The following is a 24,857-nucleotide window of genomic DNA, read 5'->3' as shown; positions in this document are numbered from 1 at the left end:
TGATCTTGTAATTTGAGATAAGCATTTTATTTTTTTTACTCTTGTGAACGTATAGCTCTGTATTACATTAGAGAGGATGAGAGCGTTGCGTGGGTCTATTGTGGATTCAACTCATCTCCAGGATGAATGAGCAAGCTAGCCCTGTATAATGCATAATTCAATGGGTCAGGAGACTGATGGGTTCTCACCGATTTAACTAAATGCTATACAGGGCCAGCCAAGCTCTTGTGAATAAGGTGTCATTGTACAGACATTTCATTACACATCAGAAACTAATTGAGACAGGACTGGTTTGGTTTCAAGAATCAGTTTTTGTTGGAAGGGCCATCAGAAATGTATAAAAAAATAAATTCATTTAAGCTTAGTGATAATGGCTTAACCATGCAATAGAAATATCCATCTATGGTAAAAATCCATCTTAATTGACTCATTGCCATAATCAATGGATTTTCACCATGCAGGCTCTGGGGTGGGACAATGGGATTCAGAACAGACCATGCATTACAACAGCTTGTTCCAATACTAAAGCTGCTTATGGCAAGCATACTACTACTCGGCACTGGGGTGGGTGCAATAACAAGCAGTTAGTGGGTGTTCTGAACCTTACATGGCAGCTGCTATCTCACTGAATTGGATGAGAGTTGCCATAACGAGGGACAGCAGGCTCACTGTCTCTCTGTTAAAACATTCTGTTATATACATAAAAAAACACAATCTGTTTTGTTTTAAACACACATCATGATACACCTCACTGCAAGACCGATACGAGTGAGCCCTTACACAAATGCAACTAATTTCATGTATTATTAGGTTAAATTTGCAGGGGAGCTGTGCTTTGAACTGTCTGATTCCGCTATGCATCATGACGGGCCAACTCCATAAAGTTTCTCTGCAAGCATGCGTGATCTGACCCTGCATAATGCATAGCGCAGTCATCAAAGTGACTTTCAATGCGTTTTGAAGGTTTATACAGAAGCTCACCAGAGGGAAGATGAAAAAAGCAACTCTCCTGCCAACATCCTCTTTAGTGAATATACTTGCTTGTTTTGTTCTGTTACAACACTTTAGGGGGTGGTTTATCTAACTTGCACATCTCTTCCTCAAACAAACACTGCACCCAAAAAAAGAACACAAAATAAGCCCACACTGAATGCCGTGCATGCATATCATATGGTTTAAGGCTCTCATCAGATATTATTTTGGTATTTACAGTCATCACAACAATGATGAATGGCAGCTTTAGTAATAATGCTTTTTTGTACATAATTTTACAAGATACTTGGAAATTCCAAATATAATATTTTGAGGCAGTCTTGTGACTTTGTTCAAACAAAATTCAATTAATCCTATTAAAGCATCACCATCATAGTTTCATAGCCAGATCATTCACAAGACACATGTAACCAAGCTGTAGCTTTTTATGTTTTATTATTATTTAAGAGAAAAATGTTTGGGGTACAAAATTAAACCTTACATGGGAATTCACTGGTTATGTGATTCTGAGCAACAAGAGAAATGACATAGTAAACGGTAAAAGATTAAAAATCGGAATTTCTCATCATTTTAATCACTCCAGTGTCCAGCCTCCCGAGATGTAGCTCAGCGGAGCGGAGCGCAGGTACTCATATCTTAATCATCATTAATGTTACAGCAGAGTTCCAGTTACCAAGGTCAAAAATATCCCCCTGGTCAGCCCTCGCAATACACTTTTGTAAGACAGAAGGCTGCCTGCAGCTGAAAGATACTGATGGACTATAAATATTTTGGGGCATTTTCAACACTACAATATGGGGATGAGAACAACATGCACCCGCAAAATTATGTGAAGAAAGAAGTATACACATTGCAGATGGGTAATTATTGTTCCTACAAACTTTATGCAGTTCATCGTTTAGGATAAATTCCCAGGCAATATCATTAGGTGATGGATAGCAAACACATTTAAGTACAATGAAGCCAGATTGTATAAAGAATGCCCTGAGATTCGGTTGCTTCGTTAGGTACCTCTTAATTCACCCAACCAGGGAAGCCGCCCTGCAGCCTCTATCAGTAGTAAAGTTCATCGGTTGCATGCTCTATATGCACATATTAAGAGGCAGCCATATGTACATGCTTGCGAACAAAAATAGTTCTGGGGAGGGGGTAGAGAGCCAAACTGTTTCATTGACCGATCAGACTTATGCATAAAAGCTAAGCCATGGGTTTTCTTGGCACCGTCCTAGTTAACAGCCAAGCAGAAAATAAAAAAATATCACATGCTCAGGCAATTATTAAATACATTCTCTAGTGGTTTTGTTGGTTGCGTTGTAATCCTGTTGAGGATTCAGATATTGAATGGTTGTGTCTCAGTCACTTTTGTTTGATTCCTTCTTGTTAGCCTTGTATTCCTTGGCTATCTTTAGAAGAGAAAGCAAGATGGGGACAGCCATGGGTAAGAAGAGAGGTATGTAAATGGCAAATTTCTGATCATCTGGAAAGTATAAGAGGTGGATGAGAGAAGGATCAAAGAACGCCTTTTCTGAAGATGCAATGGCATCTTTGCTAGCCTGGAAGGCAAACTCCAGCCGCCCGGCTTCCAGCTCGGATAAGGCTATCTCAACAGAGGATACGGCACGGTACACCTAAAGCCAAAAAAAGTGAAATGTGTTGAAACATATCTATATAAATACATACATACATATACACGTATACACACATGCACCATATATAGCATTCATTATTGGCAGTAATAGACTGGTAGTGCTAATGTTTTAACCAACATTTGGTGATTTTTACAGTCAAGCCTATAAAAGGTGTAATATGAAATGTTTAAGCAGTGTTAAACAGTTTGTTTCTCCACAATTCTTAAAGTGAATGACAAGAGAGTCTATTACTTTAACTTCTGGAGCCACAGCCCGGTAGGCAAGCTGTTGGGCAGGCTGCGCGTGCGCCTCTATTGTTTCCCACAATCCTGTGCACGCTCTTCCATGCTTTGACGTATGTGTGTTTGCAGTCCCACCTGATGGTCATACTAATGGGCTCTATTCACCAAAATGTGAGTTTGCGGGAGAGTTGTGCTTCAGCGCCTTGACTTCACTATACATTATACATTATGAAGGGCCAATCCCGGTGAACTGCAGGAAGAGCTTGGCGGGCCCTGAGCTTGGCCAACTCTCCTGCCTACCGAATGCACCCAGTGAAAAGTTTAATATAACACAATGCTCTCCAGCAGTATTTCCAATATAGAAAAATACTAACACAATACTGGGACCATTATATGCAGCACACATCTCCATGCTCAGTGTTAGTCTCTACCTACGAAGAAGATAGATTGTATACATCCCAACAGATAATGCAGAATACTGTGTCAGAAGCACCGATTGCAGTCTCTTGGTGCCCCGTCCTCTATAAACGACTGTGAAAGCCGCTTGTTACAGCAGTAACCACGCAACTCACCTCAGAGGCCACATTATCATTAATAACAATGTTCCCAATCTGATCCAGAAGCTGAGCCAGGGAAGTCAAAGTTGTGGTCACTGTAGCTATATTTTCAACAGCCCTTGACCAGAGGAGTTTGTCAAGTTCCCAGTCAGTCAATCCCTCATTGCCTGGACTTTCCAGCAGATAGTTCTCTGGCACATAGACCTTTGAAATGCCTAAAAGGAGTCTGGAGTTAAATGGAAAGGGATATCAAAAGAGACTGTTCAGTAAGGCAATTATTGGAAATGCCACTCCACACCATTATCTCAACAACATTTTAATTCCATTATACAGCTGCATATAGCTGCAAATAAAATGATGTACATTGGTAGGGCACACTAGGATATGAGAGATCCGATCAATGCCAGTAAATGCGAGCAAAGAAGTAGAGATCTCCCAAAATACATTTTAAAGCACACGGGTAATAATGAAAACCTGTGGCTGGTAAAGATTGCAGCAAAGAATGTACAAGAACAGTAAAAATACCAGCCCTTTTTGTAATCTCTTTCCAAAAACAAGTACGTGGCAAACAAAAGAGTAAAAGGAAGCAGTATTAAGGGAGAAGACACATAAAACAACAGAACATAGTGGTGTAGAAGTATTCTCCATAATTACACCAAATCAGGAGTTACACAAGCATTAAATACTGGAGTTTTAACAAAAACCTACCGTAGCTGTGTGAGGAAAACTTCCATCACCCGCATCATGTCAATATCAACCCGTATCGGAAATTCCTCTTCTTCCTGGCTTCCGTAATCCACATTATAGACCTGGCAAAAGACAACCGTTGTTCACCATTCTACAACCACAAATGTTTTTAGACTGAGCTGCATTTATTTAGCTCTCAAAGACGCATAGGAGGATTGACAACATAAATATACTGAATGAGATGGTTTTAAATGAGAAATGTATATTTGGGAGACACGCAAGACAGCCAGGGGCAAGTGTCAAACCACGTGGCTTTCAATGACCCATTTTAACGCATTAGCAATTAATTAATATGGGATTCAATTAATACAGTATGTGAATAAATGACACTAAAAAGAATATGAACAGCACACACAGGCAAAATATCCATATTATCTCCATGTATAAAAAATATGCATGTATGTAGGCTAATATATACTATAAGTGTAAAACTGGAATAATTGCTACATTATGCATGCTTTAATTCATTAAAATCTTAATTAAAATTGTTGTAAATCTGACCATGATCCCTCCCCATCGCGGGCTGTGAAAGGCGTTGCTTGGTACTCTGCTCCCATCTTTATCCTGAATGTGGAGAGGAGAGTGAAAGTATTCAGGTACATACAGCAGGAAGTTCAGGACGGGGTACAGAGAGGCAGCACTTGAACCTGCAGAGAAAAAGAAAAATCAGAGGCTCGTAAGTTTCATATATTGTTCCAGCATTCAATAGCACTTTAGATAACTTAGCCCTGCGATACCTGCAATCATTTCATGGTAAGATTTCAGATTCTACCTTCTACCTCTTTACACGTTACATAAAACATTTAATGCAAACCCCCCCCCCCATTACATTGCTAATGCCCCAATGTCCTTACCAAGCCTCGCCTCTACCGGGTTTATGACGTGTGGAAGATTGTGTGCATTCAGGATGTAGCTGGAGGTAGATTTTTCGAAGCGAGGGGTTACGCCAAGGACCGCATAATACAATATCTGAAACAGATGCAGATCTTTGTGAATAACCTGGCAAAATGAATGTCCTCATCAGAATGTATTTAGCTACATATACGGGTCTGGGGCGCCACATCAACGCCTATTTTTTGACATTGACACCCACGCCCATCTCCACAGACACAATAGCATATAGCAGCTGGGGAGGTATTGCCCCATCTAAAAGCCCCTAAATTTCAACTTTCACAAAGAATGGTAGTTTTGTGTTGCGTACCTGTATTAACACTAATATAGCTCCCAAACTCTCATAGCAATATTATTCTACAAGGGGACGATGGCCAACTACTACACCCTTATTTCCCGAATTTGCTCGTTATTCACAGAATTTCAAACAAGCTGGTCCTTTTACATGTGGTCCATGAAATACTTTTCAAAATGCATATACGACTAGATGTCAAGATGTTATTTGGTCTATCCAACCGTATAATAGGTAGTAGGATAAATGCACACTAATGGGTCAAGGGTGTTATGCAGGTTTCCATCATATTTTTGTGGTTTTGCAACCAACCTGAGAATCAACAGAGAAGTTGGCCACTGGATTCAGCTTATCCAAGAAAGGCTGGATATATTGATCTGATGCCGAGCTGATGTTCCAGTTCAGGTCATGAGACTTAGGATCTGGGTTTAGCAAGCTGAATGTGATCTCGTAGCCTGGTAGAAGGAAAATCACAAATGAAAGAAACAGCCAAGAAACAAAAATCTATCTGTAAGCACTATAGGAAAGCTGGCTTTTCCATACCTGGGCTGGTTTTGAATGCTCGCCTACTGTTTTCAAAGTCGTCTTTGCTGAACCTGCCGATAGGGATTCTATTAGACAGAGCTGCTGTAACAGCTTCTTCGGTGAATGACAAGGTCTGAATAACAGGCTGCAGTTTCTTGTAAAGGGTCTGGAGGATCTCTTCAGTATGAAGGGATGGATTCGGTGAGTACTTAACCAGAGCTCTCCGGTGTTTCCCAATATACACACTGACTCCCTGGAAACAGAAGAGCCGAATTAATAGGTTCTTCCATTCCAAAAAGCTCCCGGAGAACCACACCACGTGTAAAAGATGGACACCACACAATAGTTTTCCAAGCTTTCTCTGTCCTTAGCAATTTCACGATAATTGCAAGTCTCCAAGGTATATTTCTACAATCCCTTCCCATGACCAGTTCTGTAACACAATAGTTACATCAACATACACCATTCCGTACACAATGTTATAATTTTTGTCTATTGCTTAGCTGCAATACATTATATATATATATATATATATATATATATACACACACACATATATATATATATATATATATATATATATATATATATATATACACATACATACATGGCATCACCAAACTTTACTTAAGAAGGAATGTTTGGTGATGACATGTATATTCACTTATACTTCTATATATTGATGAAAATATTTAATGTATTCAACTAATTACATAAGTGTATATTGAATAATATTGTGTACTGAATTATGCATAGATTGTGTAATGTAATAGTTGTATCAATCTATAATGATTATGATAAATATTACACTTTATTGTTATTACATGCAATCTGTATTTAAAATCCTGCGAGTAACATAGTAACAGGTGGATGGCTCCTGTCATACGGCTGGTCTGTAGTTCCCAGTCAGTCAATCCCTCATTGCCTGCCATTTTCTTTTTTCATTTTTTTGTGCATCCTGCTACAGTTCTTCTACATATGCCAAAAAGGATTTTTTTTTATTTTTAATTTCTGTGTGATCGTAATTTTCCATGTTGCCCACACTTGGAGCTCTTTGTTCGTTTCAGCAATTGGTGAAGCACCAGATGTGTCATCAAATGTCAGGTTATGGAGCTTCAAACATGAGATTGAAGTACAAGGCCAATTACGTCTAACCCAGAGGAAACGGGGCTGCACGTGCCCTATTGTTCATTGTCAATACATTTTATATTTACTTATCAGTATCACGTGCATTATCCTGGTATTAATGAAATCATCAACATGGTGTCAGAATTTTTTTTCACTCTAACAATAGAAATAATGAAAACTGAAAAACGAATGAAATCTTGCATTGTCTCTCTTCCTATTTAACCTAAAACGCTTTACTTTTAGAATATTACCACTGTATAGCGACACTGCTGTAAACTCACTGTTGGTTTTCAAAGTTAAACTCTGGTTAACAAACAGAGCTGTGGGGGCTCATTCACTCCGCCACAACCTATGAGCTGAGGAGAAAACACGTCAACACCCTAACTTAAGTTTTACGAAAGGCCTGTTGAACTTTTCCCGTAAGAGGGGCTGAGTTGGTCTAAGAAAATAAATAGGTTAGTTAAAACGGTAAGATAAAGTACCATTGGATAAAACGTTTTGACTCCTCTGCAAATCTTGGTGTGCACCCTTCACATTACCTTGGAATAAAGCTCAGACGTTTCTGGTACAATAAAGATGGCTATTGAGCCCAAGGTTCCTTTACTCAGCTGCTGGAGCGTTTCATCAGCATCTGATCCAAAAAAAAAAAATTCAGCATGTCATCCATATAGATTTATCGTGGCGAACACATCTCATGATAAGATATACGTTTCTACTTTTGTCTAAACCATACTGTGATAAAGGCATTCCATTAATAGACAAGAAAAAGAATTGACCTTATTTTACATTAGAAAACTTATAATATTGTCATTTCAATTTTGGCTTTTGACAAGATAATGCCAATAATTTGGACCAAAATATTCAGTAAAAGGACCACATGATGCTTTCTAGAACTGGGATGCCCTCTTGTGGTGAGAGTTGCACAGGAGCATTTTAGAGTGCTGTGAAAAAGTATTTGACCCCTTCCCGATTACTTCTATTTTTTTTTATTTTTTTGTAACGGCCCCATGGCTTCCAAAATCTTTCACATCAGACTCATCCGTCCACAAAACATTATCCCTTGAGGGTCAGAAAGATGTTTTTTTGGCAAACGTGAGATGAGCCTTTGTGTTATTTGGTCAGCAGTGGTTTACTTGAGGCCTGCGGTTATTTACATGTTAGTCTGGGTTGTTTTGCAAGCTTGTGGATGAGTAGTCGATTTTCCCCATTTTTCTCCATCTGTAGATAATGTCTCTCGCCACACTTTGCGGGAGCCCCAGAACATTATGGTTTTGTAACACTTTCCAGACGGATATCAATGTTCTTGAATTTCTTTGGATCGTGGCAACGTGCAGCTTTTTGAGACCTTTTAGCCTACTTTACCATTTAATTGAGGTTTAGATTCAACAGGACTGGCAGTAATCACACCTGGGTTTTTCTAGTGAACACAAACCCAATTATCAATTCACTTTGGTTAATTGGTTGATTTGGTAACTAAGGGGGCAATTACTTTTTCGTATAGGGCCAGGCAGGTTGGATAGCTTTTTTCCTTCTGTACACAAAATCATCAGTTATCTTTTTAATAATTTTTTGATGATCTTCAACATTTGAGTGTGACAAATATGCTAAAATAGAAGAAATTACAAAGGGGTTAAACTTCCCTTACCAGTTTCTGAGACCATGGGCCAACTAATTGGCCGGCATGAGGCTTCTGACCTCATGGGTCGCTTATTCACATAATGTTTTGATCATGTAAGTACCTTGCAATGTATATAGCCCCAGGGCCTCCTCTTCCTCACTACTAGTCCTTCGGTACTTGATCTCATAACGACAATTGAAACTGGTGTGAGCTGTGGTGAAAAAAAAGCATAAATAATAAAAAAAAAAAAAGTACACTTACATGACTATATAAGGGTTTGATGGACTGCACATTCAATATGGATTTAAACATTGGAGGAGAAGTATACATATTTTATTTCCAAAGATATTAAGTATTAATGGAGAGAAAAAAAAATGCCCCTGACTGTCAAACGCCTTCACAGGTTTGATTGGAATATGCAACATCCCAGCTATATTGCCGTCAGGTACGGAGTTTCTTCTCTAAGCTGTGAGTTTGTCTGAGAAATGTCAATTTATTACTATCCTGGTGAGTTTCTCCTGAAAGGACTGCAGAGTTGACCCCCTGCGTAATTTGTGATTGTTATTTCAACGCACTGCTTAGTTAATGAGACAAATGTTTGGGTCAATTAATCCTATCTATTTTAATCTATTTTGCAAAAACAAAATGCTCTAATATAGTGCTTTCCTCCTCAAGAACACAGACATTGAGTATCTACTTTTCCGCTGTACCTTAATATGATAGCTCTGTGTTAGGCTTTATGAAACAGAATTCATGCTTGCATTCAGTTTAAAATCTGTAGAATTTGGTAATACTATAAATAAGAGTGATTTCATTTAAAAAAAACCACAACTATTACAGCAAAAGAGAGATCTTATTGTTTTAATTGATACTTGCTCAATGATCGTTTCAGTGATAAAATTGAAAATTGTGCTGGAAAAAACCCAAAGCTGTTCTTTTTTAAAAGAAGAGAACATTTAGCATTATTAACATCTACCAATTAAGTTTGATTTTTTTGGTGGATACCATTCTGGCAGCTTTAAATCAGAGAGCATGTGGTTATATATTTACTTTGCATTCCATTTACGCTCACGGACAGGCTTTGTTAAATTGATTGACCGTCATATTTTCCTGATTTAGTTTTCATTTATCTTTTTCATCCATCTTTATTATGTGTTTGAAATTCTCATAGACCTGCATTGCTCCCTATCGTCAGATACCATTCTTTGCAGCTTTCACTAATGCTGGAGCGTGTCTCCGTGCGTCTCTGGTATGAATAATTAGCGATTAATACTGGTAACTGTAACCAACGCATATGTCTGGGAAAACAATATACGTTTTATGTAACACATATCAGACTTTTCTTTTCAAACAGTTTATAATACTCACAGTTCAGAACAATCTGCTTCTCCTTTGGTTCTGATGGAGGGACTCTCCTTTGCTGCTCTGCTGTTAACGTGCCTTTTGCAAATATGACTTCTATAGGGACGGTGAGCTGGAGCTAATAAATAAACAGAAGCTCAATGAGAATAGCATTAACATTCAATGCAAGCAAGGTTTGGAAGTATTTTTAAAATTAAGCTAAAATTCCAACTACCAAAATTCTAACCGCCCTTCAAATTTTTGTTGCGTCTATTCTGCGGAATCTACATATATGCAAGGTGGTCTGAAAAGCCCTCTCTCCCCAATGATTTCCCCCGAGCTAATGCTCGTAATTGCAGTGACCATGGGATATAAACAGCTGAGGGACACTGGGTTCTGGTCTTGAGGCCACCCATCTGATTATACATGTGGCTGCAGGAGGCTAGAAAGGTGCAACAGAAATTTGGTTGATCCCTTTGTGAATAATTTGGGACTGGCACAGGGAGACAGGAACGCAGGGAGCACCAGAGATGTAAGCTGGGGGCCCATGGCTTGCAGGGAGAGCAGCTTTAAATAGCTGTATAGAAAGCATATTGAGGTAAGGGAGTGCCGTGTTATTAGGAACTATGTGTTTTCATATGCATCTTATTTAAGCTTGATGTGTTTTTTTTTTTTATTTGCTTTAAAATGCAGGGTTTGTCCCTTTCCTAAACAAAAAATATTGGGGCCAGAGCCTGACACATGCAGTGTGCCCCAAAAATGGCACCATGAAATATGAGGCTTGTATTAGACAGTCCCTTTAAGCAAGTGCTGTCAACATTAAACTGATGAATACCATTTAAATTATACATCATAATCAGCTGTCATATTTACTGGAAACGCAGAAGTCGCACAAAAAATCACAACCATTAACGTGCATCATTATACCCATTAACCTTTGATATTATTGACCCCAGAAAACGATTTTTTTTAAAAATGTATTAAAGCTACACAGCTGGCGTCAGCCTTAGCAGAGCAATCCAACCACACCATTCACACACATTGAATGTGATGTATGCATTCTATACACTGCTGGGAGATATTTGTCAAACCGGCTAGCAGAACGAGGAATGCACGGTTGCCGGGTTTCAAATGGCCTAAGTGGCAACTCTCGTTAGTAAGAAATACAACGGGGAGGATACGCCCATGAGTGACAGTCTACAACACAGAGCCCGAATACCCTCTGTCTCAGAAAAGCCCCATTTAAGGGTTTGATTTACGACCACATACGGTCATTTTATTTATCGCCCGTCTCTCACCTGGAGGATGTCCAGCTGACTGATCTCGTTATACGGCAGGGAGGCTCTGTAGGTCTCCGTTGTTTTCCACCAAAGAGGAAGCCCCAGAACGGCGGTTATAAAAGCAATGGAGAGGGCAGCGCGTTTCCCCCGGGACACCTCTGTCGCAAAAGAAGAAATATATATTCCGATCACTGATACATCGTCTTACTTGAGTATACGGTCCTAACGCGGCGTTAGCGGAACTCACCGGCAGCTACAGCGGCTGTCACGGGCGCAGCCATCTTTCTTCCTACTTGTCAAACCGGCCACTTTGTGATTGGCAGGGTACACAACCAATGACAAGCAGGATTCTCCTGTTTACCCAATGAGTATTCCCGTTCTATGACGGTTGCCAAGGGACACGGAAACGGAAGAAAGTAAGCAGGAAATGGGCTGGATGAGAGCCGCGAGCGAGAATCCGGTTTCGTACGCCCTGAATCCTGTTTAACTGCACGATACTCGTGATATTAGCATACACAAATGTAGCTTTATAGTCTGGGTTCTAATGAGAGGCTCCCGGTACATATAATTCTCTTGTCACGGTTTTAATTATTTCAGGAGCTCGTGCAATCGCACCAAGCGGTGAGTCCGCGCCCTCCAGTGACTTGCGCCCCGTGTTTCTCGCTTGGGTTTGGAGGCTCTTTGGGTGAGATTTCTGGCGGGAAGTGAGAGCCGAGCTGAAAACAGAAGAAAATGGCACACTCCAACGAGACAACCGACAGGATCCTTCTGGAGCCCTACAAGTATTTGCTTCAGCTTCCCGGTAAACAAGTTAGGACGAAGCTATCTCAGGCCTTCAACCACTGGCTCAACGTCCCAGAAGACAAGATACGAGTCATAATTGAAGTAACAGAGATGCTGCACAATGCCAGCCTGCTTATCGATGATATCGAGGACAACTCCAAGCTTAGACGAGGGTTTCCGGTGGCTCACAGTATCTACGGCATCCCTTCGGTAATTAACTCTGCAAATTACGTCTATATTCTTGGCTTGGAGAAGGTTCTTACCCTGAACCATCCAGATGCGGTCACCGTGTTCACCCAGCAGCTGCTGGAGCTTCATCGAGGTCAAGGGTTAGACATCTACTGGCGAGATACCTACACCTGTCCCACAGAATCTGAATATAAGGCTATGGTGCTGCAGAAGACAGGGGGGCTTTTTGGCTTAGCCGTGGGTCTCATGCAGTTGTTCTCCACGTACGACAAGAACTTAAAGCCGCTACTCAACACCCTCGGGTTATTCTTCCAGATCAGAGACGATTACGCCAATTTGAACTCTAAAGAGTACAGCGAAAATAAAAGCTTTTGCGAAGACCTCACCGAAGGCAAGTTTTCGTTCCCAACGATACACGCGATCTGGACGAAACCCGAAAGTACCCAGGTCCAAAATATCTTGCGACAGCGGACGGAGAACGTAGACATTAAGAAATACTGCGTTCATTATCTTGAGAAAGTGGGCTCCTTTGCATACACAAGGCAAACTTTGAAAGAACTGGAAAATGAGGCGTATGAACAGATTGAATCTCTAGGAGGAAACCCTGAGCTAGTTTCATTGATTAAGCATCTGAGCACAGTTTATGAGAATTAACAGTATTATCCTGCTTGCCAAATAATATTTTAAGAAATGGTTAATGGCTTTCTAATTAGACATCATGTTAGCTGATTATATTAACCAATATTTGCTTTGCCATATGCAATTTTCTGGTGGCAGCAACAGTTATTATTATTAAAGAACTTGATATTAACAATTTGTCGTTTTAATATGAAATGCCTTGAAGCTTCTCTCAGGAACAATTTAAAAGTTCTAAATTAGAAAGCATCACCATTTACTATAATAAGTGAACATCTTTGCAAAACAAGTTACTATCTTTGGAAAATGTGTGTGTGTGTGTGTATATATATATATATGTATATATATATATATATATATATATATATATATATATATATATATATATATATATATATATATATATATATATATATATATTATATGCCTTCAAGTTTTTAATGTTTAGTTTTTTTCTGGTCTTAAATTTAGACTGAAAATGAGAGGAAAAACGGTTTTCTTAAATAAGGCTGGCCGTTTATATTCTTGTCCAAAAAGCACTAGTTGGATTATTGTTACATTTTTTTCTATTAATAAAATGTTAAAGTAAACATTAATAATGTTAAACGTACAGTATTTAGCTATCTTAGCATATTAAAATATCCTAAAACTACATCCATGCTTTCTCCTTGCAGAGTGCCTTGTCTCTGAAGACTTGATGCTCCGCAGGAAGTATATATATATTATATACACACTATATTAATAGTAGTATTTTACATGTAAATGCATTTCTAAAGGGTTAATAATACGTAGTATTTTTAATGTCTAAAATAATTATAAACCCCCAAGAAAAAGCCTTAAATTACATATCCCTGAAAACGAAAAAAAAAAATCTTTTTAATGCTGCCCATGCACCAAATCAGCATGTAAAGGGAAATAAAATATGATTGGGGTGGGAATAGATGTTGTAAATCAGAATGTATCTGTTTTAAATAGTTTTAGCTACAATACAATCAGTGCTAGTACCGTATTTTTAAGGTTTGTATCCTTTCCATTTAATATAATTAACAGGTATCTTCACCCTATGAGCCTGTTTATATCATACATATACATATGTATATATAATATATTTGATATATGACTTAAATCATGTATTAAATTACAACCTGATCTAAGCTTTTCAGAGTGGCAAACTGCTTCTTAAAATGTAACAGCTTGAGGATTTACTGGCCTGATCTCACGGTAAAGCTTGGAACAGAACCGTAGAGAAACTATTACTGTCACTAAAACATTGCTGGAAAATAAATGTCTTATGTTCTAAAACACAAAACATTAAATTGACCAGAATAGGACATATATATGTAAGATGGAATCCACAATATTCCTCAATAAAAAAATGTATAATATGAATGTCTAAAAGACGTGTATGTATGCATATATTATATATACAGTATATTCCATATAAAATCTCTTTTGCAGCGCATATCTGTAGTATATTTGCTAAAACAAAATCCACTGTTTTTGCTAAAGTGGCAAAGAGATTTTGCATGATTTTACAGAGAGGCGCGTTGTACATCTCTCAACGCCAACTAATATCGACATTTGTCTTTTCTCCATTCAAACAAGTGCTTTAATTTCCTTTTTTTTTAGTTTTTATTATAACGCTTTATATTGTTGTGCCAAAGAGGAGCCCAGATTTAGAGTTTTCTATTTGTATGTCTTTTGATACTGTTCAATATACTCAATAAAAAACACGTAGTTGGATGGAAGCGGCTTCGTACGTAAAACCTATAGCAAACATAAATGAAGAGAGACGATTTCAATGACTCCCCATCTAAGCAATCTGCATTTCTTCATACTAATAATAATTCAAAATAAATACTATTCAAATAAACGGCAAGCACTGTACAGTCAGGGGGTTTTGTTACACGAGTCTGGGGGGACAGCTGCTTTTCCTGGATTTTTTTTTTTTTTACCAAAAAAAAGGTTTTTTACTTCACTGTAGCTGTTTTATTAGTCCTTATATTGCATAAAAGTGATGTTTAAGGCTGCACTGATTGACATAAATTATGGTTTTGGTACCTTTTGTTTTTTAATGTTCCATATATTAAAAAATAAAGAATAAAGGTAATCGGATCACTGGAATGGAGTCTTATTTTCAGTAGCAGCACGTAAAGGTTACACGTTTCATGTGATATTGAGTAGAGAAAGGGCACGGTTAGCTCTGCTATATGTAGTTCACGCACTTGGATTTACGAATCACCATTTGAATTCTGTATTATACAGGGTCACGTCAGCCATTCTTGTAATACAAACTTGCTGCTGTTGATCCGTTTATATTTGGTGCTGAAGTCAGTGAGTTGAAGCTGCGAATCTTCTATACGCTACGGTATAGTCTGGTTCGGCACAGACAAGCTTTGGCCAAAACTAGCGAATACACTGATTTCTAATGCAGCTCATTTATATCTGCATACCTGTTTTCTGGAAGTGTCCGGCACTTTTGTAAGTGGAATTTTACTAAATAATTCAAGCGTTGGGCTATTGCATATGAGTATGGAAACTCGCTCACCCAGTGCTGTTCTGCGTATTGTGATGCTGTAACCTGGGAATCTAGGAATAATACTCTTATAGATCGCCACCTTAAATCATGCTATAAATATTTCTTGGAAGTCCTCTTTGTCCTGTTCATATTACGCCAGGGACTACTTATAGTCTATAGTGATGTGAGAAGGGGGCACTGATCGGCTTGAAAATTAGTTTATATTTTTCAAGGTTTCTCTATTCAAGTGGAAAATACTATAGATCCGTTTAAATCAGATAACATGCTAGAGAAAATGACTTTTGCAAGTTAACTTTTCTGGCATTCTATTAGGCGTTGATTTAGTGATATATTAATTCATTCGTACAAATCTAAATCTACTTCTACATCTTACTGATGTTTGGAATAATTTCTCACTGTTGACTTAAAGCACACAGTAGGGATGCAGATTCTTGCACACAGAGGCATAAAACACGCAAGCGGCGTGTTTACAAATTGTCAGGTGCAAACCGCTTCACAAGCCGCGACATTACGCTCCCGGGGTTTATCATCAGGCGCTGTCTAGGTTTATGATATTTTAATGCATGATTTATCCTGTCAGTTGTGGCTTGCAACACCCGCAGCCCTGTATAGATAAATAACGGACCTTGTGAGCCGGATAAACTTACTTCTCAGTCCTTGGTTGTTTTGAATAAATCTGTAAGCTTCACATCAACCACCCACTGAGTGGAAGGTAAAGGCAAGGTAGAATCCATGTATGGTTATGAAATTGAATTTGATTTAACCTTCAGAATATTAGAATAAAAAGTTTAAAGCGAGTGGAGATTCCCCAGCTGCTGCTTCCAGCCAGACACCCACCACATGACTTCTCCGCTTAGGATTTTGGTAGCGCTGCAGTTCTTTTCCATGTTGTACAGTATGAATTTTACACCAAACACTTACTATTCAGAATGACAGTTATACAACATGATTTCCCCGTCACTCATTGATCTTTTAGGGATCGACACTTTGACACAAACTCAACAATGCGTGTTTTCACTAGAATTTATTTTACTATTTGGTGTATCAGTTGCATACAGCAAGACACAAAACACGAATATTCACATCGTTATCACCCCCTCTGCCAAGAACCCATCCCAGTGGATAAACTCCACCAAGCTGTGGCAAGGATTTGCTTCTTACATAGGAGTATTGCACAGCCACTCACACTCACATTACAGGTGAACCATAAAGTGCAACACCCTTCACAGAACGGGCCCCGAGAAGGGAGCCACGGGGCTCTAGAGGACTGCCACGTGTCAGACACTACAGGTGCTTCCTACAGTGCATGACTATGCTGAACATTCATCCAACCTTGAATTTCTACTATCTAGAATAGTTACCTTCTCAAAGTGTTAGTATCAGCAGAACTAGAACAGATGCCTGGGCAATAAAAGTGAACCATTTAAAAATAATCAAACATTCTGTTAGGCCTAGCACGTAATGCCACTACACTTGTGCGAAAACCGGTCCTTCCTCCATCAGGACCAGGCTGCAAGGTGCTCACATTATAAGGTTAGGAGACGTTGGGTCGGCTAGTTGACATTTTGCTGCAGGGGTTTCCACGAAGATGCTGCTTGCAGGAGGGATGCGGTGGAGGCGTCTTATGCGTCGGAGCCAAGTAGACGGCTGAGATCAGTATGCGTGATTGGCCACAAACAGGGACTGGCTGGCGGCCCCAGCTCCGGAAGCATCATGTTCGTATTTGCCGCAGGCTGCAAGCCCATTAATCTGCAGAGAGACCGGGGTAAGGTTCAGTGAGATACGACTACATATACTGTCTCGAAAGCACCTTGGGCAATGTTACTTTACCAGAACAAACTAGAGAGCAAGAAGCCAGAAGCCTGTTGCAATTTAACATTTCTTGTTCTTAAACGTTGTTACCTCTGCACGTTTCAGGAACTCTTCTGTAGCTGCGTTCTCGTTCTCCTTCTTGCCCCGCCAAGCGTTGAGTGCAGAGGCCTGCAGCGCACGTCCATAGGAGAAAGTAAGGGCCCAAGGCCGAGCCAGAGGACAGTTGTTAATTGCATTAAGGTTAATAGAGGCTTCCTCTTCACTTTGTCCACCAGACAGGAAAGTAACACCTGAAGCAGACAAAAAAAATAAATAAAAAAAATTCAGACCATATCTAGTCTATCACCGATACCTTTTAGGGCAGCAACATTATCACAAACCTATTAGACTTAACATATATATAAACAGATAAGCGGCCTACATTATATTGTGTTTGCCCGAGCCCTTAGCTCACCTGGTACTGCAGGAGGCACGGTGCGCCGCAGAGCAGTTACAGTTGCCATGGCAATCTCCTGAGAAGTGTACTTATTGGGACAAGCGTGGCCAGCTGTTACCATATTGGGTTTCAGTAGTGTCCCCTCCAGATACACATGATGGTCACTCAGAGCCTTGTATACAGCAGCAAGCACCTAAAACACAACCAACAGGTTCATCGCCAGGCCTAGATCTAATGTTACATGATATGCCAGGACGTGACTAGAAGGAGCACAAAATATTGGAATCTAAAACAAAGAATAAGCAGGTGTCTGTATTGTACACGCGCCTTTTCTTCCAACAGTTACATAATAAGCTACTGATGCCCTGTGGGATATAATGAAGCTATATATAAAATAATAAAACACGGCGCCACCAGGACCAGCACACACCTTCTCTGTCACATACTGGCAACGTTTCAAGTCATGGTTTCCATCAGGAAGAATCTCTGGTTCCACGATGGGGACAATTCCATTCTGTAAGAGAAGGAGCAATACATCAGCAAAGTAGTACGTTGCAAATGTTGTAGGTAACGTGACCCAGGAACACCTTGTATGCCACCCAGGCAAAGTAGGACACGTTAATATAGTAATTTTTGTCAAACACCACAGTCTGCCTGGGCACTCTACAACTTAACACGCTAGAGTGCTTCTGGACCTTTGGCTCAGGGATTTAACATTTTAATTAGCTCTAATTCTTAGAAACTGTTTAAATAGAACAACCATATTAAAATGCTTGCGTCTTAGCTTTGAAACACCTGAATGTTCAAAACAGCAAAAACCGCATTTTGCAAAAGAACAGTTCTGGATGATGTGATTTCAGAGCAGTGACATCACGACACATTATAAACGCTCATCCCCAATACGCTTCTGCCGCATCAGTAAGACTTCTTCAGTCTCCGCAGCCATTGAATTATACATTATATATTATATAGGGCCACCTCAGCCCTTCATGAATATTGAAGCGGGCAAGCTGAAACCACAACTCACCCTTCAGTGAAAAAACCCCATGTGGTTAGAACATGCCGTGATATTCTGTTCAGGATGACCACAGTGTAGAATTTAGGAAAAGTACAAATCAATGTCCCATGTGTACTGCAGTCAAACGTTTTAATAATCTTGAACTCAAATTGTAATGTTTTATGAACGGGTCATTTTAAGGTGGTATCTGTAGGTGCCCCTTGTTCTTTAAGATTCAAGCGGTTATGATCACATCACTTTAAATGTATTAGTTATGAATATATAGAGACTTCATACCTGTTGGCAAATGCTGGCATAACGAGCCAGAACATTTGCATTTTCCATGATCGCAAGGGAAGATGGCGTAGTGTCGCTAATTTTCAAAACAGAGCGCCATTTCGCAAAGTCAGCTCCATCTTTCTTGTACTGAGCGCAACGCTCTGCCAATCCATCCAAACCTGGTTAAAAAAAAAATATCATATTATATATATATATATATATATATATATATATATATATATATATATATATATATATATATATATATATATATATATATATATATATATATATATATATATATATATATATATATATATATATATATATATATATATATAACCCCTCAATCTAGAGGCCGATAAATTTTAATAGGGGCATCAAAGCTTAGATTTGCAACATATGTATTTTGCTTACCTTGAGTAGTGGTTTCTCCATTGGTGCCAGCAAGAGGAACGACACCTTTGTCTACCTGCCAGAAACAAATAGACGCCATTAATAAAGATCTGCGGTGCGCATGCACAGGAAAGTGACATTACAGTAACATACGAGGCCAACAGTGCCTTCCTCGGCCAGTTGCATGGAATCCGCTGCCTGGTAATGTGGAATATTCAAGGCAATAGAGAAGCTACAGAAAGAAGAGCGTGAAGGGCGATAACATGCTGTTATCTACTCAAAAGTGCTAATAATAGAGACAGCAAGAAGGCCCCATCACTGCTCCTTCATTCCAACCACACCAGACTTTTCTAAAACTCAGCACAGCATTCTTGCAACAAAAAGTCACCGGCAGCCATAAAAAAAAAAAAAATAAAAAATAAAAAAAAAAAAAAAAAAATATTTATATATATAATCTTGCCACCCGACATAAAGACAACATTTTAATGTTAGCAAATAAGCATGACTTTGTATTAATATTTTTAGTTTTGTCCGATTACTGCTCCAACATCACGTCTCTGAAAGCACACACGGCATTCCATGCAGGTTCTCCTCTTTCCCATAATCCCTCCGTGAAGATTAGATGAAGCTGAAGTGAAAAATATATAAACCCTGTAGACGCACAGAGTTCCTTAGTTTGCCAAAAGTTCTATTATCTCACCTTGATCCCTACGAGGATGCCTTTATCTTTGATCATCTTGACAAAGCCGGTTCCACAATCGCCGTTCTGGTACATCGTCTCGTGGAAGAAGATGACGCCGCCGATGCATTTCTCCATACGATCATCGCCCTTGAAGAGGAGCTGGCGGTACAGGCGTCTATTCTCCTCGGTATTCTCTACTCCAATCCCGGTAAAACGTTTAGCCATGCTCCCTACGCACAGCACAATTCATGTCACAACCAGCATAAATATCACAATACACACCGTGCCTTAATATCTAGATAACATCCGAATTCCCCCGTCACGTCTATTCCCCAGACCGAGGACATCCCCACAAAATCCATACCGCAAGACACTCACCCACAGATTCATCGGCAGCCAGGATCCCCTTCCCGTCAGCTACAATTTGTTTGGCAATGTCTGCCAACTCTTTCTTCTGCTCAGCAGAGAGCGCTGGATATTGGTGAGTCATTTTCTTTAATCTGTACGGGATAAAAAAGGTAGGAATCGCCAGTTTTAGTCTCAAGCTGAGCACAGACACCCATGGGCCAGAATATTTGGCCAGCACTTCAAAGCATAAACTTCTTTAAGAGTTTAGAGAAAGAGGAGTCTCCAGCTAAACACAACATGTCACAGGGTGCAAGAAAAAATAAAACGCTAAAAGATCCATCCGCTGTTCTTTAATGCCTTCTTACTTTACTCAACATAAATATAAACTAATCAGGGATTGCAGAACATCTAGCACAGCAAAAAGATTACTTCCAACAACACTATAAAGTCACCTTCAACTATACAAAGTGAACAGAAACACGACAGATTATATTTTATATACACACACACACAAAAACATGAACATTTAGGAAGAATAAAATAAGGAGGGAGCAGTAAGTGCATCGCACCATACATTAGGTAATTGTGCATGGCAGATTATTACAACCGCAAAACAAATAAAAAAAAAAAAAAAATTACAAAAATAAATTTTGCCAGATTCCATAATGTACTTAAGCTTAGGATCATTTTCTAAAAATATATTTTCTATGGTATCAATGAATCTGTTTCCAATCTTTTAATTTCAAGAATAAATAATTTTTTTTTTTTTTTACAAAATAGAGAAATGGCACATATTGGATAACAGATACGCCATGTTTATTCTTCTTAGCATAATGTTGATAGATTGCCTCATTAATTAAGGACACCCAGTAGCCCTGACATCACACTTGGCTGCCATAGTAACCCACCAGCAGCCCCTGTGTCAGTTCAATTGAACACCATCCAGGAAACCAATAGATTGGGATAAGTCTATGCCCTTTATAGATCTAACAAGGTCACAACCTCTGTGTCATATTTTCCCAATTTGTTGGCAAAAATTAGTTATGCGTTCTTCAATCTAGAGTGTATTTGTGTGAAAACCTAAAAAGGATACGATTTAAGAGTTGAATCATGTGCATTGGTAGAATTGTAGCCCGTTAACATTAACATGACCCAGATCAGTCTATAGAGATTATCAGCCTCTGGTGCCATGACCTTGCCGTGTCCTTCCCTACCGCTAGGACGGACGAGGGATGTAACCCTGTGAGGAAACGGCAGCGCCACGGACATATTTTAAATTATTACATTCCCAATCACACAATTTACCCTAATATAAATGGTTCATTGATCACCTAATATATATATATATATATATATATATATATATATATATATATATATATATATATATATATATATATATATATATATATATATATATATATATATATATATTATATAAATAAAAACTACAAGCACTGTAATTCATCTGTAAATAAACGCGAGTCTCTCTAATTTTTGTGCAATTGTAGTTATTGAGCTCTTTATAGAAGAAGAAGTGAAATGAGACGATTCAGAGCACAATTTATCTACAGCCCTCCTAGTTTTCAACGAACGCAGCTTTAGAATTGAGTTATTCGGAAACGACAAGCTGTCAGCGGCAGCCGCCTCCGGCGTTACACAAATAAAATGTGTGTTACTATTAAAAATAAGAACTCCTGCTGCACCTGAATCTCATCAGGTGACAGAGATCTGGGCCTGGCAGCCATCTTCATACACAGCACTGTAGACAGGTCCATCCTTACAATATGGCTGTCCTCATATCCCAACTGTAAATAACAGATTTGATGACCCAAGACCCCCGATTACTGACATCAAAATCCTGCCTCTGACGTCATTCTAATGAACGCCGAGATCACAGGCTGAGCTTCTGCAGAATATGATGAAAAGCAGAGCTGTCAATCACCCACCTGTAACGTTAGTAACCCCGCCCCCCATTAACTCTACGCCAGCCAAGAGATGCTCGTTTATGTAACAATTGGTAAACTATTGGTACTTCTCCGAATGTAACGGGTGTGAAGTGACACTGCATAAAACGCCACCCCTAAGCTGCTACGGCTCCTTCATGGACCAAATCACACAGAGAATTAATGAAAGCGCCACTGCGTGCATCCACCTGCCGCTGAACGAAAACACTAATACGGCCACCGGACAGGACGGAGCTCCCCGGTACTCACCGTGTAACGCACTCTGTACCGAAGGCAAACAAATCCAGTAGACGGTAATTCTGCTGCAGAGCTACGTGACTCCGGAGCTCTAATACCCCGTGCGGCCCCGCCCCGCTCAGATGATTGGGAGTAAGAGACAAGTCGCCATGGAGAGGTGAGACGTCACTGCCGAGCATCCTCTCCTCCTCTCGGTGCTGTGCTGCTGTGCACACGGGAGATGCTTGGCCGGGGCTGGAAAGAAATGAGCGTTTTAGTGTATAGCGTAAGTATTGTGAATAAACTTATCATCGGGGCCCTCGTTACGTCATCATTCATAGTTAAGCGTGCGGCGGATGGGTACAAGAGAAGCCCGGGGACCAGAGGAGATAAAAGGGCAGAGTAGAGGAGATAAAAGGGCAGAGTAGAGGAGATAAAAGGGCAGGGTAGAGGAGATAAAAGGGCAGGGTAGAGGAGATAAAAGGGCAGAGTAGAGGAGATAAAAGGGCAGGGTAGAGGAGATAAAAGGGCAGAGTAGAGGAGATAAAAGGGCAGGGTAGAGGAGATAAAAGGGCAGAGTAGAGGAGATAAAAGGGCAGGGTAGAGGAGATAAAAGGGCAGAGTAGAGGAGATAAAAGGGCAGAGTAGAGGAGATAAAAGGGCAGGGTAGAGGAGATAAAAGGGCAGGGTAGAGGAGATAAAAGGGCAGAGTAGAGGAGAATAAAGTTTCTTATATGTGCTGTCAAACTCATCTCTCTCCCCTCTCTCCCTCCCTCCCTGAATGGAGCTGGTTACAGCAGTGACATTGAGAATTTGGGCCATTGAGTAGTATTTCTGAGCCGTGTCCCTTACACAGCACTGGCCATTAGCCAATAGGCGGATACCTATTGGGTTAACAAACAGAACATATACATAATCATATAGGTGCTTTGATACTTGGCTCACAGTAACCGTCAGTGTGCTTATTCTCTACCGCATGGCCCCCAGCGATTCCCACCTCTCCCTAGTAAAGTTTTATATCCCATTTACCTCAACTACCCCAGGAGTTTTACCAGAGTTTCCAGATTCATACTTCCCAAGTATCCATCTTTAGGATGCACAGTCCCTCTGGGCTCCCGTAATGTCTCTCTTTTCTAGGATTTGCTGGGAATGAATGTATCGCAGCCACATGTAGAAAATAAAATACTAAGTTCTTTTGATGCTTGCCCAGATGCTCATATGTGACATGTAGATAGGTAGATTATATTATATAGAAAGAATAATTATCATAAATAATCCTAAATAAATCTAGGGAATTAAATGTCAGGTTAATATACTTAATATACTTATAACTCCCCTTTTAGTATTTATGAATTAACGCCTTTTAATAAGAATTTTGGGTAATTGCGTTGAATTTGTGGACAGATCTGCGGGACGCCGTCATGTCACATTCTATCCACCGCCTTCTCAGCGGCTGCCGGCTCTTTGGATACCCCTCTGCCTGCCTGCCTGCCTGCCTGCCTGTCTGCGGGAAATCAATCATTGTAATTCTGGATTTTAATATTGATTCTTTTTGGCACTAGAGCAAAACAGCAGAGCTAATGACAGTAAAAGTAAATTATCGCTCAGCATCAATTAGAAAAAGAACTTGGGATAGAATTGTATTTTTTTTTCAGCGTAGAGCCTTATTTATGCAGCTTACACAGATTCACAAATAATAAATGATCCAGATATGTCCGACATCAAAAAAGACCAATATTGATGTTAACGGCGGATATTTTTTTAACGGCAGTAAACACTTATTTATAGTTTGTGGATGCTCGGTGCTCAGGATGGATTTTGTCAATAAAACAGCCAAGATGAGATCATTAGAAACAGTGAAGTCAATGGAAGCACCTTGAAGCTACCTTCATCTTTCAGTTAGAAGGATGCTTTTTATGGCTCAAGCAGTGTCCTCCCCCACCAGCAAGGACAAAGCTACCTCCCTGAGGTCATCGGAAGAATAATCGCTCTAACCCGTCTTTAACTGGATAACTGGTATTGGACAGACCATGGCATCACTCGTCAACACAACACAAGATATGTAATCCAAATATACATGTTATTTTACGACATCATTTTGTAAACAATTATATTCACAGAACTAGATCATCACGCGGTGGCCCAAGGGACTACCGACACCATTATATTTTTCTATTCTTCCTACTCCTCCTCTTACAATTTACTCTAGCTGGGAGATCAATCACTGCATTGCAGCATCACATCTATCTACCACGTCACGGTTATAAAGATAACGCGACTTAATGGAGGGGAACACATTCAGGATAACTAACTTCCTCCGTTAAAATGACTTATA

The 24,857-nt window shown here is 39.6% G+C and overlaps 3 protein-coding genes across 3 annotated transcripts; 1 reads left to right on the top strand and 2 right to left on the bottom strand.

Moving 5' to 3' along the window:
• Positions 1 to 1,398: 1,398 nt before the first annotated feature.
• Positions 1,399 to 11,554, bottom strand: PIGS (phosphatidylinositol glycan anchor biosynthesis class S). The gene is made up of 12 exons (XM_053457197.1): positions 11,490 to 11,554; positions 11,261 to 11,400; positions 9,990 to 10,101; positions 8,743 to 8,832; positions 7,543 to 7,634; positions 5,894 to 6,128; positions 5,663 to 5,805; positions 5,022 to 5,136; positions 4,669 to 4,814; positions 4,129 to 4,229; positions 3,436 to 3,646; positions 1,399 to 2,621 (listed from the first exon to the last, which is right to left on the bottom strand). Exons 1-12 carry the CDS (start codon positions 11,521 to 11,523, stop codon positions 2,346 to 2,348), a joined length of 1,695 nt encoding a protein of 564 aa, XP_053313172.1. The 5' UTR covers positions 11,524 to 11,554; the 3' UTR covers positions 1,399 to 2,345.
• A 244-nt stretch (positions 11,555 to 11,798) lies between these two features.
• On the top strand, positions 11,799 to 13,157 carry GGPS1 (geranylgeranyl diphosphate synthase 1). Its single transcript, XM_053457080.1, has one exon. It carries the CDS (start codon positions 11,975 to 11,977, stop codon positions 12,866 to 12,868), a length of 894 nt encoding a protein of 297 aa, XP_053313055.1. The 5' UTR covers positions 11,799 to 11,974; the 3' UTR covers positions 12,869 to 13,157.
• Positions 13,158 to 16,398: 3,241 nt separating this feature from the next.
• ALDOC (aldolase, fructose-bisphosphate C) lies at positions 16,399 to 22,662 on the bottom strand. Its single transcript, XM_053457077.1, has 9 exons — positions 22,556 to 22,662; positions 20,370 to 20,491; positions 20,010 to 20,221; positions 19,331 to 19,385; positions 18,932 to 19,092; positions 18,068 to 18,151; positions 17,656 to 17,830; positions 17,292 to 17,491; positions 16,399 to 17,138 (listed from the first exon to the last, which is right to left on the bottom strand). The coding sequence occupies exons 2-9, from the start codon at positions 20,479 to 20,481 to the stop codon at positions 17,043 to 17,045; spliced, it is 1,095 nt and encodes a 364-aa protein (XP_053313052.1). The 5' UTR covers positions 20,482 to 20,491; positions 22,556 to 22,662; the 3' UTR covers positions 16,399 to 17,042.
• Positions 22,663 to 24,857: the final 2,195 nt, after the last annotated feature.

This window comes from Spea bombifrons, chromosome 2, assembly GCF_027358695.1.
Source record: "Spea bombifrons isolate aSpeBom1 chromosome 2, aSpeBom1.2.pri, whole genome shotgun sequence".
NCBI classification, from domain to species: Eukaryota; Metazoa; Chordata; class Amphibia; order Anura; family Pelobatidae; genus Spea; species Spea bombifrons.
This window is presented reverse-complemented; position numbering and strand designations above follow the sequence as displayed.

What these genes read in the sequence shown, in the direction of transcription:
- PIGS (XM_053457197.1), bottom strand. Translation starts at nt 11,523, where the DNA reads ATGGCTGCGCCCGTGACAGCCGCTGTAGCTGCCG. An exon ending in AGCATTCAAAACCAGCCCAG is followed by an intron (nt 5,806 to 5,893) that starts GTATGGAAAAGC and finishes TCCTTCTACCAG; the next exon opens with GCTACGAGATCACATTCAGC. An exon ending in ATGATAATGTGGCCTCTGAG is followed by an intron (nt 2,622 to 3,435) that starts GTGAGTTGCGTG and finishes TTTTGGCTTTAG; the next exon opens with GTGTACCGTGCCGTATCCTC.
- GGPS1 (XM_053457080.1), top strand. Translation starts at nt 11,975, where the DNA reads ATGGCACACTCCAACGAGACAACCGACAGGATCCTTCTGGAGCCCTAC.
- ALDOC (XM_053457077.1), bottom strand. Translation starts at nt 20,481, where the DNA reads ATGACTCACCAATATCCAGCGCTCTCTGCTGAGCAGAAGAAAGAGTTG. An exon ending in GCCAGTATGTGACAGAGAAG is followed by an intron (nt 17,831 to 18,067) that starts GTGTGTGCTGGT and finishes GTTGTGTTTTAG; the next exon opens with GTGCTTGCTGCTGTATACAA. An exon ending in CGTGCCTCCTGCAGTACCAG is followed by an intron (nt 17,492 to 17,655) that starts GTGAGCTAAGGG and finishes TGTCTGCTTCAG; the next exon opens with GTGTTACTTTCCTGTCTGGT.